A 16739-nucleotide genomic window follows, 5' to 3' on the forward strand; every position below is an offset into this window, starting at 1 on the left:
GGGAGCGGGGCACCGATGATGTGCTGAGCGGTTTTCACCACCCGTTGCAATGCCTTCCTGTCAGCTGTGGTGCAGCTGCTGTACCATACCGTGAAGCAGGTGGTCAGGATGCTTTAGATGGTACAGCGGTAGAAGTTGGACAGGATCTGGGGGGACAGGTGAGTTTTCTTAAGCCTCCTCAGAAAGTAAAGGCGCTGCTGCGCCTTTTTGATCAGTTTGGTGGTATTGAGGTACCAGGACAGATCCTCTGAGATGTGTACCCCGAGGAATTTGTAGTTGGAGACGCGCTCCACCTCAGTCCCGTTTATGTGGATGGGTGTATGTCTGCCACCTCTGGTCTTCCTGAAGTCAACGATGATTTCCTTCGTCTTCTTAGAGTTGAGGACGAGGTTATTATTGGTGCACCAGGCTGCCAGGTTCTGGACCTCCTCCCTATAGGCTGATTCCTTGTTGTCCGCGATCAGTCCTACCACCGTGGTGTCATCGGCAAATTTTATGATGGTGTTGGAGCCATACTTAGGGACACAGTCATGGGTGAAGAGGGAGTAGAGGAGAGAGCTGAGCACACAGCCTTGTGGCATGCCGGTGTTCAGTGTTAGAGTGGAGGAGGTGAGGTTGTTGATCCTAACAGACTGTGGTCTCTGTTGGTGAGGAAATCCAGTGTCCAATTGCAGAGGGAGGTGGTGATGCCAAGTCCGCTGAGTTTGGTGATCAAGCTGGCGGGGATGACAGTATTAAATGCGGAGCTGAAGTCGATGAACGACAACCTGATGTAGGAGTTGTTGTTGTCCAGGTGGGTCAGGGCAGAGTGTAGGGCCGCAGATATGGCGTCCTCTGTAGACCTGTTGGGCCGGTAGGCAAACTGATGGGGGTCCAGTGTGGGGGGGGAGGCTGGCTTTGAGGTGAGCCAAGATCAGCTGCTCAAAGCACTTCGCGATGACGGGGGTGAATGCCACTGGGCGGAAGTCGTTGAGACTCCCTGAAGCTGACTGTTTGGGCACTGGCACAATGGTTGAGGTCTTGAGGCAAGTAGGGACGACACCCTGGGCCAGTGACAGATTGAAAATGTCAGTGAAGACCAGGGATAGTTGTCCAGCACATGCCCCGAGCACACGCCCGGGGATGCCGTTGGGGCCGGCAGCTTTGTGCTCATTCACTTTGCTCAGTGCGCCTTGTACAGCAGAAGTGGAGAGACTGAGGGGTTGTTCGTTGGGGGGGGTGGGGCAGCTTTGATGGCTGGTGTTTTGTTGTCCCGGTCAAAACAAGCATAGAAGTAGTTTAGCTCATCAGGAAGGGAGGCGTTGTCTGGGGGGGGGGGGGGGGGGTGTTAACTTTATTGTAGTCGGCAATGGACTTGATGCCTTGCCACATGCGTCTGGGGTCGAAGTTGTTTTGAAAATGCTTCTCGAACTGCCGTTTGTGTTTGAGTTTTGCGCTCCTGATTCCCTTTTTCAGGTTGGCCCTGGATGAGCTGTATCCCTCAGCGTCGCCGGATCTAAAAGCGGCATCGCGAGCCTTCAGCAAGAGTCTGACCTCTCTGCTCATCCACGGCTTCTGATTAGGGAAGGTCTCTATTTGTTTGTGGGTTGTGACGTTGTCGGTGCAGAATTTGATGTAGTCCAAAACGGATGAGGTGTATGTGTTAATGTCCACTTCGTCCTAAAAAGAAATTCCTTTGGTCCGTAGGTGTTTATACCTTCAATATTCTCCACTCCCATAAGCATTAATTCATTCATCATCGTGGAAAACATTAGCGACGCAGTGGTGCTGGTTTCTGACAGGAACGGATGCAGCACACATCTGTCCTCCAGTTCCTGTGGACTTCCGCCGCTGGAAGTATAGGATTTTAGTGTGTGTGCTTTATCATCATTCCTTACAAGGCATTCGCTATTGTTCTGTTATGTCAGAAAAGGTGTGAATACTTATGAAATATGGAATCATCAGAAAAACTACCTCACTCTTTCACAACAAACTGAGGGGCAGTAACTTATAAATGAATGACGACTCTCAACTGCTCTCTGATATGATTAAATGAGCCACCTCTAGAGCAAATAGTGAAGAGGGAAAAAAACAGCTTGCAGCGACAATTACATCTGGCAATCAGAAAGGGAAGATGGTTCGGGACAAGGATGCTTCCATAAATAAAGACCTGGAGCAGCATATATCCACCTTCTTGTGTGTAAAGTAGAAATACAAAGAGAAGTATTTTCTTTCTGATACTGTCTGGTTCAGGCTAATCTGAGGTAAGCAGCTCAAATTCCAATGTAAACTGAATTGAGGTCAGGCATAAACAGATTGTTGTTGGGTAACTGCCGTAAAGGCACGTGAGTCACGTCAACTGACACTTTACTACTATTAGACAGCCACACAAAATTGGCTAGTTAGTTTCGTCCTGAATGGATTCCAGACTTGTCATCCCAGGGCAACATGAGATATTACTGGTCAGAGTCATAGATGTAATAAAAAACCTTTGTCAAGTTTTTAAGCACTTATAGCCAAGATGTTCATGAAATTTAAGACGTTGAAACTATTCAACCTTTCACCTTGTGCCATTTCTTTGGTGAAACTATTCAATGGGATCCTCCCTGTGTCACCTTTAAATTCATCCTTTAAAATATTTGCCAAACTTTTGAAAGTGATCACTTAATTATTTTCTTCCACCCTTTCAGATAATTCATTTCAGATCGCAATTCATCATGTGTAAAAAAATGGCTCGCCGGGTCAACTGTTGTTTTTAACCTAAATTTGCCTCATCTGCCATTGGAATTTTTTGTTTCCATTTGCGCGGTAAAAATAGTCACGATTTTTTAGTAACTCCATTAAAGTTCCTCTTGGTACTCTATCTATGCCAAATCTTATGTTTTATGCTGTAATGCAATTACTTTTATGCTACATTCTTCAACTGATAAAACCAAAATTCACATGATATACATTAAAAAAAAAATCTGTTTGAAGCAAGGTATTCTAAGAACTCAATAGGGTCAGGCAGCATCAGTGGAGGGAAATGGACAAATTATGTTTCGGGTCGGGGCCCTTCTTCAGACTGATGGATTTGGGTGGGTGGCTAAAAGCCCGGCAATTGAAAGGTGGATGCAGGTGAGTGATGGTGTAATTGGAAGATGAATGGAGATAGTGATAAGGTTAGAGGTAAAAATGAGTCAGCAGAGTATCAGATAAGGAACGAAGAGGAGTGGTGAAATGTAAAGCCAGTGGGAGGGATTTGGGTGTCAATGGGTGTTCCGCTCGCCTTCTCCTCATCTTCCACCGCTCCCAAGTCCCCAGTTCCCTTTTATAAAACTCATCTTTCCATTCCCCTACCCCCTTTCACCCATGTCCCTCCATCTAGCAATAGCATTTCAAAGAATTTGTGGCGTTGTTGGGAGATCTGAGGAAATTAGAGGGCGAGAAAGGAACTGGCTAGAAAAAAAATTATCAATGGTTGGCAAGTAGCTGGTTTATGGAAAGAATCAGTATGACTCTTGGACTAGTTTAGTTTCCATGTTCCAGTTTTAGCTGACATGAATGTTTTTTTTGTCTTTATCCTTCAGTAAATCAGGCTTAATTTTATCTCTGTCCTATTGTCTTTTAATGCTTGATACACATTAAAAAAAAAAAAAGTACTATATTATTGTTTAATTTGTCATTCCGTAAATTATACGATTTCTGTTTCTAATCCGTCATTTGGAGACTTGTTTGCGGGCTAGCTAAGGTAAAAATATCAATTATTTCATGACCTCAAGTGCACTGTCAACCCATTGAACAGCTGAAGAGTCAAATGCATCAAATTCAACAAACTGATTACTTAGCCAGCTGTTCCACTGCAGTATGTATCAGTGCTGCAAATCAGAACATTCAAAGATGAGGTTGAACGATATAGACAGTCCTCACAGGGTACAATCAGCTCACAAAGAAATCAATGCAGTTTCTCCAGAGTTGTCAGGGAGACAGGATATACAAGATTGATGATTGTATAGCGACAGTAAATACAAAATGTTATTTGGCAACTGTATTTTCAGGCATAATGATTCAGCACCTTTAAGCCAGTGGTGAAAGCAAATCTTAGTGGTATTTTATTTATAGCAAAAGGCAAGCAGGCCAGTGAAAACTTAGCCCTTGCAAAGCTCCAGGAATTGCAGCTGTTATTGGTAAGAAACTTCTACGGTCTGCCAACATGAAATGCAAGCTCCCTCCTTCCTCAGATTATTTGAAGTTGCTACATAATCGAATTAGACCTCCGTGTTGATCCTTTTCATCAATTAATATCATTAGAGCATTATGCAAAAAAGTTAAGAAGATACAGAGAGTATACAAATATTGACATGCAATGATAAAATTAAACTACAAACCGTACCTCAGATGTCTTCAGCGAAATTTCCACACACATCGACCGTCCAATTCCTGGAAGTTGCCCCGCCAATGCTTTCTTTGCCTCATGGGTAACTTCAGGGATATCCTTTATTGCAAGGTTAAACTGAAATAGGTAGTACAGTGCTATTTTCCATCAACTGAATTATATACGAATAAGATTATTATAGCATCTTCATATTCATTCAAGTAGGGGTTGATGAATTTAGGGCTTTCACTACCATCAAATGTTATATATTTTTTTGAATATGAATATTTAGTAGCAATCTACTCTCTGTTAACCATACATAAAGTATTCTTCTGATATAGGTAATTACTTTCAGTGAAATACTTCATTCAGCATAAAGTGCCAATTCTGGATGAAAACATCTTGGCTGTTCAACCATTTCTACAAAGCAAACCAGTCGCTTGCCAAAATCATCAGCCTAGATATATAGAGTTTGCACAGGGGTAACAAACAATTTGCTGGAGGAACTCAGCAGGTCAAGTAGCATCTGTGAGGGAAAGGAATGGTTGACATTTTGGGTCAGAACCATGCATCAGGACATAGAGGTAAGAGTAGTTGAAATCTATGAAACACAACTTTGCAACAGTTAGCATCCAAGGGAAATATTTATGATATAGGGCAAGTTTTCTTACCCAGTCTGAGCCTGTGGGAGAAGAGCTTGAACGGGTGCAAATCTTTTCTCCAAGACGTGCTTGTACAATTACCTGAACTGTCTGAAAAATATAATGTTGTTAAAAGCATAAGATATTGAAGGAGCAGTGGATTCTATGGCCTCTGTCATTCAGCAAGTTGGATCTTGCCCACAGCTCCATTTTCCCCATCTGATTCCAGAATAATTGAAATAAGACACCATAGTCCATTTGCTTCCATTTACAGCAGCAAAGCCCTTTAATGTTATTTATTAATCTAATTTTTGTTGCAATCATTCAGAAGTGAAATTTTACAACTTTGATTCTAGCAGAAATCAACTATAAATGGAGAGAGTAGAATTAAAATAAGAGTATTACTTTCCACTCTGCTTCTCCACAAACTAAATTTCAAACAAAACCAACAAGTTGTTTTTTAAGTACATAGGTGCTACAGTTTTCAATGCACTCGTTCCACATGAAGATTGCCTGGCGACTATCAATTTATGGAAGGGAAGCTTTTCAGCTTGTCACACTACCGCCTGGAGCTAAGCAGCTGATGCAATGCTTTTTTGTTTTGTTCAGGCCAATATTTATTCCTTAATGAACAAAATCAAAACACAGATTGTCGTGTGACTGAGTGTCACACATTGCCATTTGTGGGATCTCAGTGCATTCAAATTGACTGCTATTTCCTTTTAAATAATAGTAAATTAATTTCAGAAGTTCTCTGTTGGACATCATAAACAACAAAAAGAAAATGCTGGAAATACACAGCAGGCCAGAACTCAGAGTATTTCCAAGTGGGAAAATTTGACACTGTTTCTTTTCCCACAGATGCGGCATGACCTCAGAGTGTTTCCAGCATTTTCTATTTTTGCGTTAGATTTCCAGCATCTGCATTTGTTTTATTTTCACTCTATTGGTTGCAATTCATTTTGGAATATCTTGATTGCATGAAAGTTTATGACTTTAAACAAGTCTTCCTTATATAACAAATCCACAAAGTGCAATATAAAATGGCCACAATGAACAAAGTGTGAGATGAAGGAAATTCCATTGATCCAAAAGTTCTCAAGAGTGCATCGCATGGTGTAGGTATGGAAAAGATGCGGTCTGGAATGCATGAGACAGATTGGTGACAGAAGGTTACAATTAGAAAAGAATATTGTGACACACTGCTTAATATTGCTAGGAAAGCGAGCATTTACTAGCCAGATTCATAGCTGCAGGCAACGTTTTCATTATCCAACTCAATCTATACACCAAGTACAGGTTCTTGTTTAAACTGTGAAAATTGTCACCACATCTCTGCAAGCATTGATAAAGAATATTTTATTTGTACCTTCAGGGCAAAGAATTTAATAAATTTATCCAGGTCCTTTTTATCCTGAGGACTCAGCTCGCCATCCATGGTGGAAAAAAATCTGAAGTTAAAACAGAAAAGATTCAATTAAATTGTGCATGTAAAAACCCTGGGAAAACTGCAGTGGTTTTGAAAAATGGCAAGTTTCCATTAGCCAGCTCACCAAAGTTTAAAACCTTCAGCCTCTCCACATCAGGGGGAAAATTAGGCTCATTATTACTTCCTCTAAATGTTTCTCATTGGTAATCTAGGAGCTGGAGAGTGCTTTTGCTCAGCGCAGAGCCACGATAACTGAAACTCATCTGTATAATGCTCGCTGATATACAGATAGTTCATGACGAAAAAAAATTACAGAGACAAAATATTATATAAATAACTAATATTGATGGTTGTAGATCCTACAGGTATAAATGTATGCAATTTTAATATTCAGCTTAGAAATCTTTACATGCAAAATACTAAGTTGTTCTTGCTCCATCTCAAAACCCTCCAGTTGTTTAGAACATAGAACAAACAGTGCAGCACAGGAACAAGCCCTTCGAACATGATGCCAGATTAATCTAATTCCTTCTGCCTGAACGTAATTCATAACCATCCATCCCCTGCATATCCACATGCCTATTCAAAAGCCGCTTAAATAGCATTATTGTATCACCCTCTACTACCAGCCCTGGCAATGCGTTCCAGGCACGCAAGATTCTGTGTAAAAAAAAAAATTGCACGACTCAACTTGGCTCTTCTCGCCTTCAAGCTATGCCCTCTAGTCATTGACATTTCCGCCCTGGGAAATAGGTCCGAATTGTCTTACTTTATTCATACCTCTCTTAGTTTTACATACTTCTCCCTTCAGCCTCATACATTCCAGAGAAAACAATCTAAGTTTGCTCTCCTTATAGCTAATCCTTCCAATCCAGGCAGCATTATGGTAAACCTCTTTATGCATAGGTGCAAGAAACCTGGCATTACCCCTTTGGAGAAAGCATGCTTTTCATTTTATGTTTCACTCAGCTGTTCAAATGGCTTGATGACTGATGCATAATTGAAATCATAGAAAATAATAATTGTTTAGATTTCTCTATTACTTCATTTCTATACTTACATGTTAAATGTTTAAGTCTGAAGGAAACCAAGATGAAAATAGTGAGGTAAAATGCCAAACAGCGATGTCAATTGGTTATCTGTTATTATACACTTCAAAGGTAGACACAAAATGCTGGAGTAACTGAGCGGGACAGGCAGCATCTCTGGAGAGAAGGAATGGGTGACGTTTCGGGTTGAGACCCTTCTTCAGACTGATGTCACTCAGGGGAGTAGCAAAAATGTCGGAGGATTATATGCTGAATGCAACGACTGATGGGGTGGAAAGTGAGGACAAGGGGGACTCTGTCCTTGTTACGAATGGGGGGAGGGGGGGGGGGGGTCTCGACCCGAAACGTCATCCATTCCTTCTCTCCTGTGATGCTGCCTGTCCTGCTGAGTTACTCCAGCATTTTGTGTCTACGATTTAAACCAGCATCTGCAGTTCTTTCCTACACATTATACAATTCAATTCGATATTTTTTGTAGTACCATAGATTGCTCTACAATCTTACACTATTCTGCTGCTTTGAACGTATTGTTGTGTTTATATTGTTTGCTCTATGAGTGTCAGGTGACCAAAGAATTTATTTGCACCTTGGTGTATATGACACTAATTTGAATCCGTGTACCTAATCCACCACCTTTCCAACCTGCTTTGCTACTTTAAGGAAACTCGAACCCCCAAAGACCACCTGTTCATTAACAGTCCTCAGTGCCCTAATATTCTACTTCCACTTGGCATCCCAAAATATATCACCTCACATATATCTGAATTAAATTCCATCTGATAATGTTCCACTCACCTTTCCATCTGATCAATATCCTGCTGTACCCTTATAGTTTTCTTTGAAATCGACAAAATCAATTTTTGGGTCATCTGTAAATTTACAAATCATATCTTTTACATTCACATCCATCTTGTAAATATATCATGAACAACAATGATCCCAGCATTAATCCCCGTTGTGTACCACAGACTTCCAATTAGAACAGCATCCTTCCTGCAATGCTCACACTGATACCAAACAGCGGTCTAACTAGGCAGCTCACCCTGGACCCCATTTGCTTCGACAGTTAGATAGAGCTCTTAAAGATAGCGGAGTCAAGGGATATGGGGATAAGGCAGGAACGGGGTACTGATTGTGGATGATCAGCCACGATCACAGTGAATGGCGATGTTGGCTCGAAGGGCCGAATGGCCTATTCCTGCACCTATTGTATATTGACTTTCTGGTAGATCTGTGGGAAATCGCATGACACAAATTTGATTGTTTTTTTGAAGATGTCACCAAGAGGACTGGCAAGGGCAGTGTGGTAGTGAAATGAAGAACTACAGATGCTGGTTAATGTCAATAGAATCTGAAGAAAGGTCCAGACCCGAAATGTCACCTAGCCATGTTCTCCAGAGATACTCCCTGACCCACTGAGATACTCCAGCATTGTGTACCCGCAGGGAGGTGAACATTGTCTACAGAGACTTAACAAGGCCTTTGACAAGGAACCACGTGGTAGGTTAAATCGTGGGCTAGCCACATGGATTCAAAAGTGGCTTGGTGAAAGGAGGCAGAGTGGTACTGGAGGTTATTTTTCTGATTGCTGGCCTGCGCCCAGTGGTATGCTGTAGTGATTTGTGCTGGGTCCAGTGTTATTTGTAATCTATATAAATGGCTGCCTCGCCAACAGTCTGTCTGTCCCTTTCTTCTTTGTTGTTTTTTTAATATGTGTTTTTAGTGTTCTTTAGCTTTTTTATATGGGGGTGGGGGAGGGAGTTGGGGAAAACTATTACCTCGACGGAGATGCGTTTTTTTTTTTCCGTAATGTATCTCCGTCCGCACTGCGAGCTAACATTGATGAGTTGGTGGCCTTTGCTGGAGACCGACTTCGAGAGCTCCACCGCGGAAGCCCGCAGGACTTAACATCACGAAGTTCGCGATCCCTTTGCCAGGGATCGACCTCTGAGCTCTACCGTGGGTGCCTGCGGATTTTAACATTGTGGAGCCGCGGTCTCTGTTCAGAGACCGACATCGGGAACTCCAAGCTGCGGGAACTTCAAAAGCCCCGACGCGGGGGCTTCGACCTCCAGCTGCGGGAGCTTCATCGCCCCGACGGATGGTTCAAATGCCCCAAACACGGGAGAAAAATGAGGGAAGAAGATTAGACTTTACTGCATTCCATCACAGTGAGGAATGTGGGGAATCTGCTGTGGTGGATGTTTGTGTTAACTTTTATGTCGTTGTGTGTCTTGTTGCTTTTTTAGTATGGCTGTATGGTAATCCGCATATCACTGTGCCTTAATTGGTACACGTGACAATAAAATACCTTTGAAACCTTTGATTTGGATGACAATGTAGTTAATATCGTTTGTACATTTGCAGAAGACAGCAAAATTGGTCTTATAATGGACAGCGAAGAAGGCTGTTATGACAGTGCCCGCTGCCTCAGATGCCGCGCTGATCCCCATCACTGGCTGACAAGCCAGGAGAGGCCAATTCCCAGCATCATTGTTAACATCTGGGTCCAATTGGACGACATAGGATTGGCCCACCTGAACCTTGTCATCCTACTCCTTATAAAACCCAGGCATTCAAGGAAGGACCCTCTGCTAGCTGTGTTCCCCTGTTGCAGGTTCGAGGAAGACTGAGCCACCGGGACACCCCCGAGACCACCGTGTGGTTGAGAATGGGGTGCCAGGAAGAAACCCTAGATAGCCAGCACCTCTACTGAGGCCCAGACCGAGTTGCTTGGGAAATCCCAACACACCAATGCCTCTTCCTGCCCATGGTCAACGAGGGACTGCGCCCACACATAGAGGCAAAGACCGAATCACCAGGATAGCCTCTTCAAGCACAAAGCTGATCTGCCAGAATAAACCTGAAACTGCCAAAGCCTCCTCTCGAGACAAGGTTGAAGTGCAGGGAGAAGCCAGAGATCGCCACTCTCCCTCCTTCTAAGACCAGAAATAAAGAAGGGTCTCGACCCGAAACGTCACCCATTCCCTCTCTCCAGAGATGCTGCCTGTCCTGCTGAGTTACTCCAGCATTTTGTGGTTAACCAGGAGTGAGCTGCTGGGAGATCGCCAGCGCCACAATACAAGCGCCCTGATGGCAAGGTACAGCACTCCCAAGCGGTCCTGGACTTTCTTCTTCCTGTCAATAAAATATATGATGCGAGTTCATCCCACTGCGAGGGTCGGTGTGTTCACTACCAAACCTGGCATCATCCTCAATGCCACATAACCATGTTTACATAAGGATTTGGATTCAGCTAGAAGGTGAGCCAAGAAATGACTAATGGTTTTGAACTCAGACATGTGTGAGGTGATACATTTTGGTAAGTGAAACCAGGGCAGGACCTTCTGAGTAAATGCTAGGTCCATGGAGAGACGAGAGACCAAGGGATACAAGAACACATTTCTTTTGAAAAAATGCTTTTGGTATGGTAACTGTATAGAGTACAGCAGTTAGGTTGTCACGCTACACCTGGAGTATATTTGGAGTATTGTGAGCAGTTCTGGTTACCGGACTATTGGAAGGAAGTCAATCAGCTGGAAAAGTAGCAGAAAAGACTCACCAGGATGTCAACAGACTGGAGTGAAGGAAGCCGAGAGGGTTACCTTTACAGGTATATAAAATCACGAGAGGCATAGAAATAGCCGGTCTTTTCCCCCAGAGTAGACCAACTAGATGAGATAGCAGATGTTTAAGGTGAGAGGGGAAAGATGTCAAAGAGACCCAAGGTGCAATTTCTTCATAGAGACTGATAGGGAATGAGCTGCCAGAGGAGGTTGTAGAGGTGGATACAAGGGCAACTTTTAAAAGACATTTAGACAGGTACATTAATATGAAAGATTAATGGGCCTGTCCCACTTAGGCGACTCTTTAGGAGATTGCCAGGAAATAGTTTTAATGGAATTCACCTACGACAACCTATGACAACACCTACGTCAACCTACCGCAGCAATAATTGTCGCCACTATTGCCGAAAATTTTGCGGCAGTTGACTGTAGTCGCCCAAAAAAATCGCTTAAGTGGGACAGGCCCATAAGAGTGTGCCAAAAACAGTTAAATGGGACTAGTTCAGTTATAAAACTTGGTTGGTATGGACGAGTTGAGTCGAAGGGCCTGTTTTCATGCTGTATGACTATGACACTGGGAATTGCGAATGCGAACATTGTGTAAGTGGAGCAGGATTGGGAACTTGGACAGGTTGTGGCCAGGATCAGAAGCTGGAATTCAATGCGTAGTCTACTATTAATACCATTAGTTTGAAGATATGGGCCCATGTACGTATGTCCTGCCTGCATTTTGTAAGATCTGATCACTTGGCTGTGCTTCTACCTGATTCCAAACAAAATCTGGGACAGAAACTCTTTATGTGACCATCTGAGAAAAAAGATGAAATCCTATATTTGCTTTGAGCTGGTGGTTTGGTCCATATTCAAGGAAATCTAAATCAATACGTCACTTCCATTGCAGACTTCATCTTTAAGCATGCCGACGAATGAATGCCAAGGAAGGTGAGCAATCACGACCTGAAAAGGAAATCTACTTATTATCTTTGGCAAGCCATAAAGAACACCAAGAGAAAATTCCTATCCAAGCAACAGTTCCAGAGTAACTGCACGGACACCCGTTCAATTGTGGCATGGTGTGCATGCTACAAAGTAAAATTGGGTAGTATTGTTGGCAACAACACATCCCTCTCCAACTTGCAATCTGTACTCATTTTGAACTGAAGGTCTATGTTGGAAGGAAGTGCAAAGCTGGTTTAAACCGAAGATAGACACAAAAAGCTGGGAGTAACAGATACTGAACCAGACAACTGAAGGTAGATGGGATAACATCACCTGCCCCGATAACCTCAAACACCAGTACCCACGGTCACTCTCGCAGAGGTCAGATAGGCCTTCCTGAGAGTAAATTGGCAGAAAGCAACTGGCCCGGTTGAAGACCCGGCCATGTCCTGAAAACCTGCATGGACCTGCTGACAGTAGTATTCACAGACATTTTTAACCTCTCCCGACTCCATTCTGAGGTTTTCACTTGCTTTAAGAGGACCACTTTCATCCCAGTTCAAAATAAAAACAATTTAGTGGTCCTTAACATTGACCGTCATGAAGAGCATTGAGAGAATGGTCATGGCATAAATCAATGTCGGTCTCCCAGCCAACCTTCTTCCACTGCAATTCCCCGCTGCTGCACGAGAACCACAGACATCATCTTACTAATAACAAGGACACCAATGTTAGACTTTTTTTGTTGTTGATTATAGCTCCACCTTCAACACATTTCCACTGAACTCCTCTCCAAATTCTGGAAACCCCCGTGCTCTGTATTTCCATCCTTGACTTTCTGACTTACAGAACACATTAAGGATAGGCAACAAAACATCATCCATGATAATTCTCAACTCCAGTGCCCAGCAAGGCTGTGTTCTCAGCCCCTTACTATACTTCTTGTACACTCATAAGTGTGCGGTCAAATTCTGCTCAAACATGACATAAATTTGCAGCTGACAAAATCGCAATGGATTGGATCTAGAACAATAAGGCAGCGTAGAGAAAGAAAATAAAAGAGTATAGTAACATGGTGTCAAGACAATGACCATTCACTCAATGTCGTCTAAATGGATGTGCTAGTCAATGTCTTCAGGAAATGGGGTGGAGTACATGGCCCAGTCTGCATCAATCAAAGTGGTGATGGTCAAGAGTTTTAAGTTCCATGCTGTAAATATAAATAATAATTTGGTCCAACCACATTGACGCTATTGCTAAAAATGCACACCAATACCTCTGGTTCCTCAGAAGACCAAGGAAATTTGGCTCATCTCCAATGGCACTTTTTTTTCTCTCACAATTTCTACAGATTTCTGCACATGCACCACAGAAAGCATCCTATTGGGATGCATCACAACTTGATTTGGCATCTGCTCTATCCAAGACCACAAGAAATTGAAGAGATCTGCACAATGTCCCTATATAAAGTAAAACTTACACAAATCAGGTTCCTCCCACTCACCCCCTCTATTGACTATCTACACCTCAAGCTTCCTCAGGAAAGCAGCCAACATAATAAAGGACCATTTTTCTATTTTCCCCTCTGCCCTTGAGAAGATGATACAAAACATCAAAAGCACATACCACCTGATTCAAGAACAGTTTCTTCCCTGCGCTAATCAGATTCCTGAACTGATCTTTCATAAGCCAAGATAGACACAAAATGCTGGAGTAACTCAGTGGGACAGGCAGCATATCTGGAGAGAGGGGTCTCAACCCAAAACATCACCCATTCCTTCTCTCCAGAGATGCTGCCTGGCCTGCTGAGTTGCTCCAGCATTTTGTATCTATCTGTAAACCAGCACCTGCGTGCCTTCCTGCACACTTCACTCCTTAAGGTAAGGATATATAATCCAGATGACCAAATCTACCTTGTTGCAGCCCTAGCCCTTTTTTTCCTGCATTTGTTCTGCAGTTGCAACACTATATTTGGCACTCTGTTCTTTTTTCTTTTTGCACTTCCTATTTTACTTGGCTATTGTTTGATTTACTCATGTATTTGTAAATCTTCCTTCTCTAATGCTCCCACATCTTGATTCAAAGAACAAGACCAGAGGAGGTGAACCAAAGCTCTCGGGCACTCAGAAAGTGCTGCGGCATCAAACATGCCATCAAAAAGATACGGCTGAGTTGGGCATCTTCTTTTATACATTTTTAGAGAAAGCCATCCTGGTGAATAGTTAACATACTAAACTTATCTCTACCAATTGCTGAGGTACAAGAGTTCAAGAGACATTTATTATCACATGCACCAAATGGTAAAGTGAGAATTGAATTACCATGCAGCCATACGAATAAAAACACAATATACGATAGAATTTAACATAAACATCCCCACACAATAGAATCAACATTTCCCACTGTGAGGGAAGGCAATAAAGTTCAGTCCTCTTCCTCTTTGTTCATCCGTGATTAGGGCCTTTGAGCTCTCCGTTAAGGGCGGCCCGATGTTTCAGGCCCTCTCGCCGGGGTGATCGGAGCTCCGTCGTCGGAACGGATAACACTCTCAGCGGCTTGGAGTTTCCGAATTGGCCACTTTCTACCGGAGACCGCGGCTCAGAAGTCCACAGGCCGAGCTGGGCGGAGATTCAACGCTGGAGGCCACCGGCAAGAGGTCCCCCAGGACTATGTTAAAGTCAGCGCCGCCCGAGGCTGGAAGCTCTGCAAACCATAGCTCCAAGATGTTAGACAGCAGGCCCAACACTCCGGAGCTCCCCCGGTAAGGCATCGTCCCGCTCCGCGATGAAATCCAGTGCTGCACCGCTGCTGAAGCTCTGGCCTGTCTCCAGCAGGAAAGGCCGCTCCATTCCAGATAGTATGCCGCGAGGAGGGGGCGAAGATGCGGCTTGGAGAATAGACGCATCCTCGACCAGGCAGTGACAGTGAAACGGTTTCCCCCTTCTCCCCCCCCCACATAAAAAATACTAAAAGACCTCCAGAAACACACTTTTAGACAGACTAAAAATAACAAAAAGGATGAAAGGACAGACAACTGCTGGCGAGGCTGACGCACGCGGCACCACCCACTGACGTCACTTAGGTAGAACATGGAACAGCAAGTACATCACAGTACCAGGCCCATCAGCCCACAATGTTTCTGTCAAACAAGACAATTAGTTACTAGGTGGTGCACATTGTTTGTATTTTTCCTTCCCTGACCTTCTTTTATTGTTGATGAAGTTCTGAGGGTGTATGACGAGAACAGATTTCTGATTTTTTTCCAAACTTGATGGGAGATTTTCTTCTTGTTATTCTCAATGCAGAAACATTTACTGTAATATCAACCGCACCTTAACACAAAGGTTCACAGGAATCTGGGATCCATCTTGTTCCACTTCTTGATGTGTGCGTGCTTAATTATTAATATAAAACTTTTCTGTCATGTGTCTCGTCAAGCGTACACACACAGGTCTTCCCTGGGTTACAAAAGTCTGATTTATGGAGACACCTCACATATGAATAAGTATTTGGTGACTAGCGGGATTGGATGGGGACAGCTGCTGTTAAGTTCTAGGCATCTTCTCCCGTGTGGGTTTACTTTGTTTGGAGATACAGCATGGAAGCAAGCCCTTTGGCTCACCAAATTCATACTGACCATCGAGCACTCAATTGGACTGGTCAATGTTATTCCACTTTCTCATCCATACACAATAGGGGTCATTTACTGAGGCCAATTAACATATAAACTTGAACACCCAGAGGAAACCCACAGGAGACATGGGAATATGCAAACTCCATGCAGAATAGGATCAAGCCAGGGTCACTGGCATTATGAGGCAGCAGCTCTATCAGGGCATTTCTGTGTGTATTTTCTCCCCACCATCAGCACCCTACTCCCAAGCAGAAATGGGAACACTGAGCAGATTAACTTGCTCACTCACTGAATGAGGCCAGCTGGTGGCCATTCTTCCTGTGCCTGGCCAATCTCCCTTCAGCTATTTTTATGATTCCCTCCCACACACTGCTTCTGTTAATTTCCAACATACAAACAGTTCTCAGGAAAACAGCACTGTTTATTAGCTGGGAACTGCCCACATATTGCCTTTGGATGATCATTTTTAAAACCATCCTTTAAATCAGGGGTCGGCAACCTTGTTCTGCATAGGGGCTGGGACGCATGTCTGTGAGCGGATGGCGGGCCACATCTATCACGTGTTCACATGGATCCCACCCCGGATGCCAGGCATCATATCACGTGTTCACATAGATCCCGCCCCTTCCAGGACGCCACCCGGAGCACTGGCCCCTAGTTATGGGCGCTCACGAACATGCCATACCTACAGCCTTGGCTCTGTCCTGAAGGCAGTGGCTCAATATTCACACTCACTCGTCCCCGGGATATTGACAACCCCGATCCCGACAGTGAAGCCCAGGCACAGAAGGTGCACGGCCGTGCCAGTGGCTTTGCAGTACAGCCAGAGCTCGGCGCTCAATGCACTCGACGCTCGCCGCTGCTCCGCCATTGAGGCCGCTAGCGCAGGCCTCCTTGCGTCATGTCACCGTGCCTGGGCACCGCGGCCTCGGGCCCAGGAGGTACCGGAGATGACGAATGTATGCTGGCCGGATCAATTTGGTAAAAAAAAAAAATACACCTTATGGTCGGATGATTTCGGGTTACGGGCCACATTCGGCCCGGGGGCCGTAGGTTGCCGACCTCTGCTTTAAATCTTTTGAATCCTTTGACAACTCATAGTCAAAGGATCGTTAATCAGTTAAGAATGGTTATTAGGTTGGTCAAGG

The 16739-nt window shown here is 43.8% G+C and overlaps 1 protein-coding gene across 8 annotated transcripts in view; it reads right to left on the bottom strand.

Annotated features, from left to right (window-relative positions):
• The window catches only part of atg13 (autophagy related 13), a 78145-nt gene that overhangs the window by 57615 nt on the left and 3791 nt on the right, over nt 1-16739 (bottom strand). For all 8 annotated transcript variants that reach the window (XM_033039192.1, XM_033039198.1, XM_033039194.1 and 5 more), the window contains 3 exons: nt 6344-6425; nt 5005-5085; nt 4352-4471 (listed from right to left, as the gene is read on the bottom strand). In XM_033039192.1, coding sequence (XP_032895083.1) covers nt 4352-4471; nt 5005-5085; nt 6344-6412 — 270 coding nt within the window. In that variant the 5' untranslated portion in view covers nt 6413-6425. The remainder of the gene's footprint in view (nt 1-4351; nt 4472-5004; nt 5086-6343; nt 6426-16739) is intronic.

Source organism: Amblyraja radiata, chromosome 20 (assembly GCF_010909765.2).
Source record: "Amblyraja radiata isolate CabotCenter1 chromosome 20, sAmbRad1.1.pri, whole genome shotgun sequence".
Lineage (NCBI taxonomy): Eukaryota > Metazoa > Chordata > Chondrichthyes > Rajiformes > Rajidae > Amblyraja > Amblyraja radiata.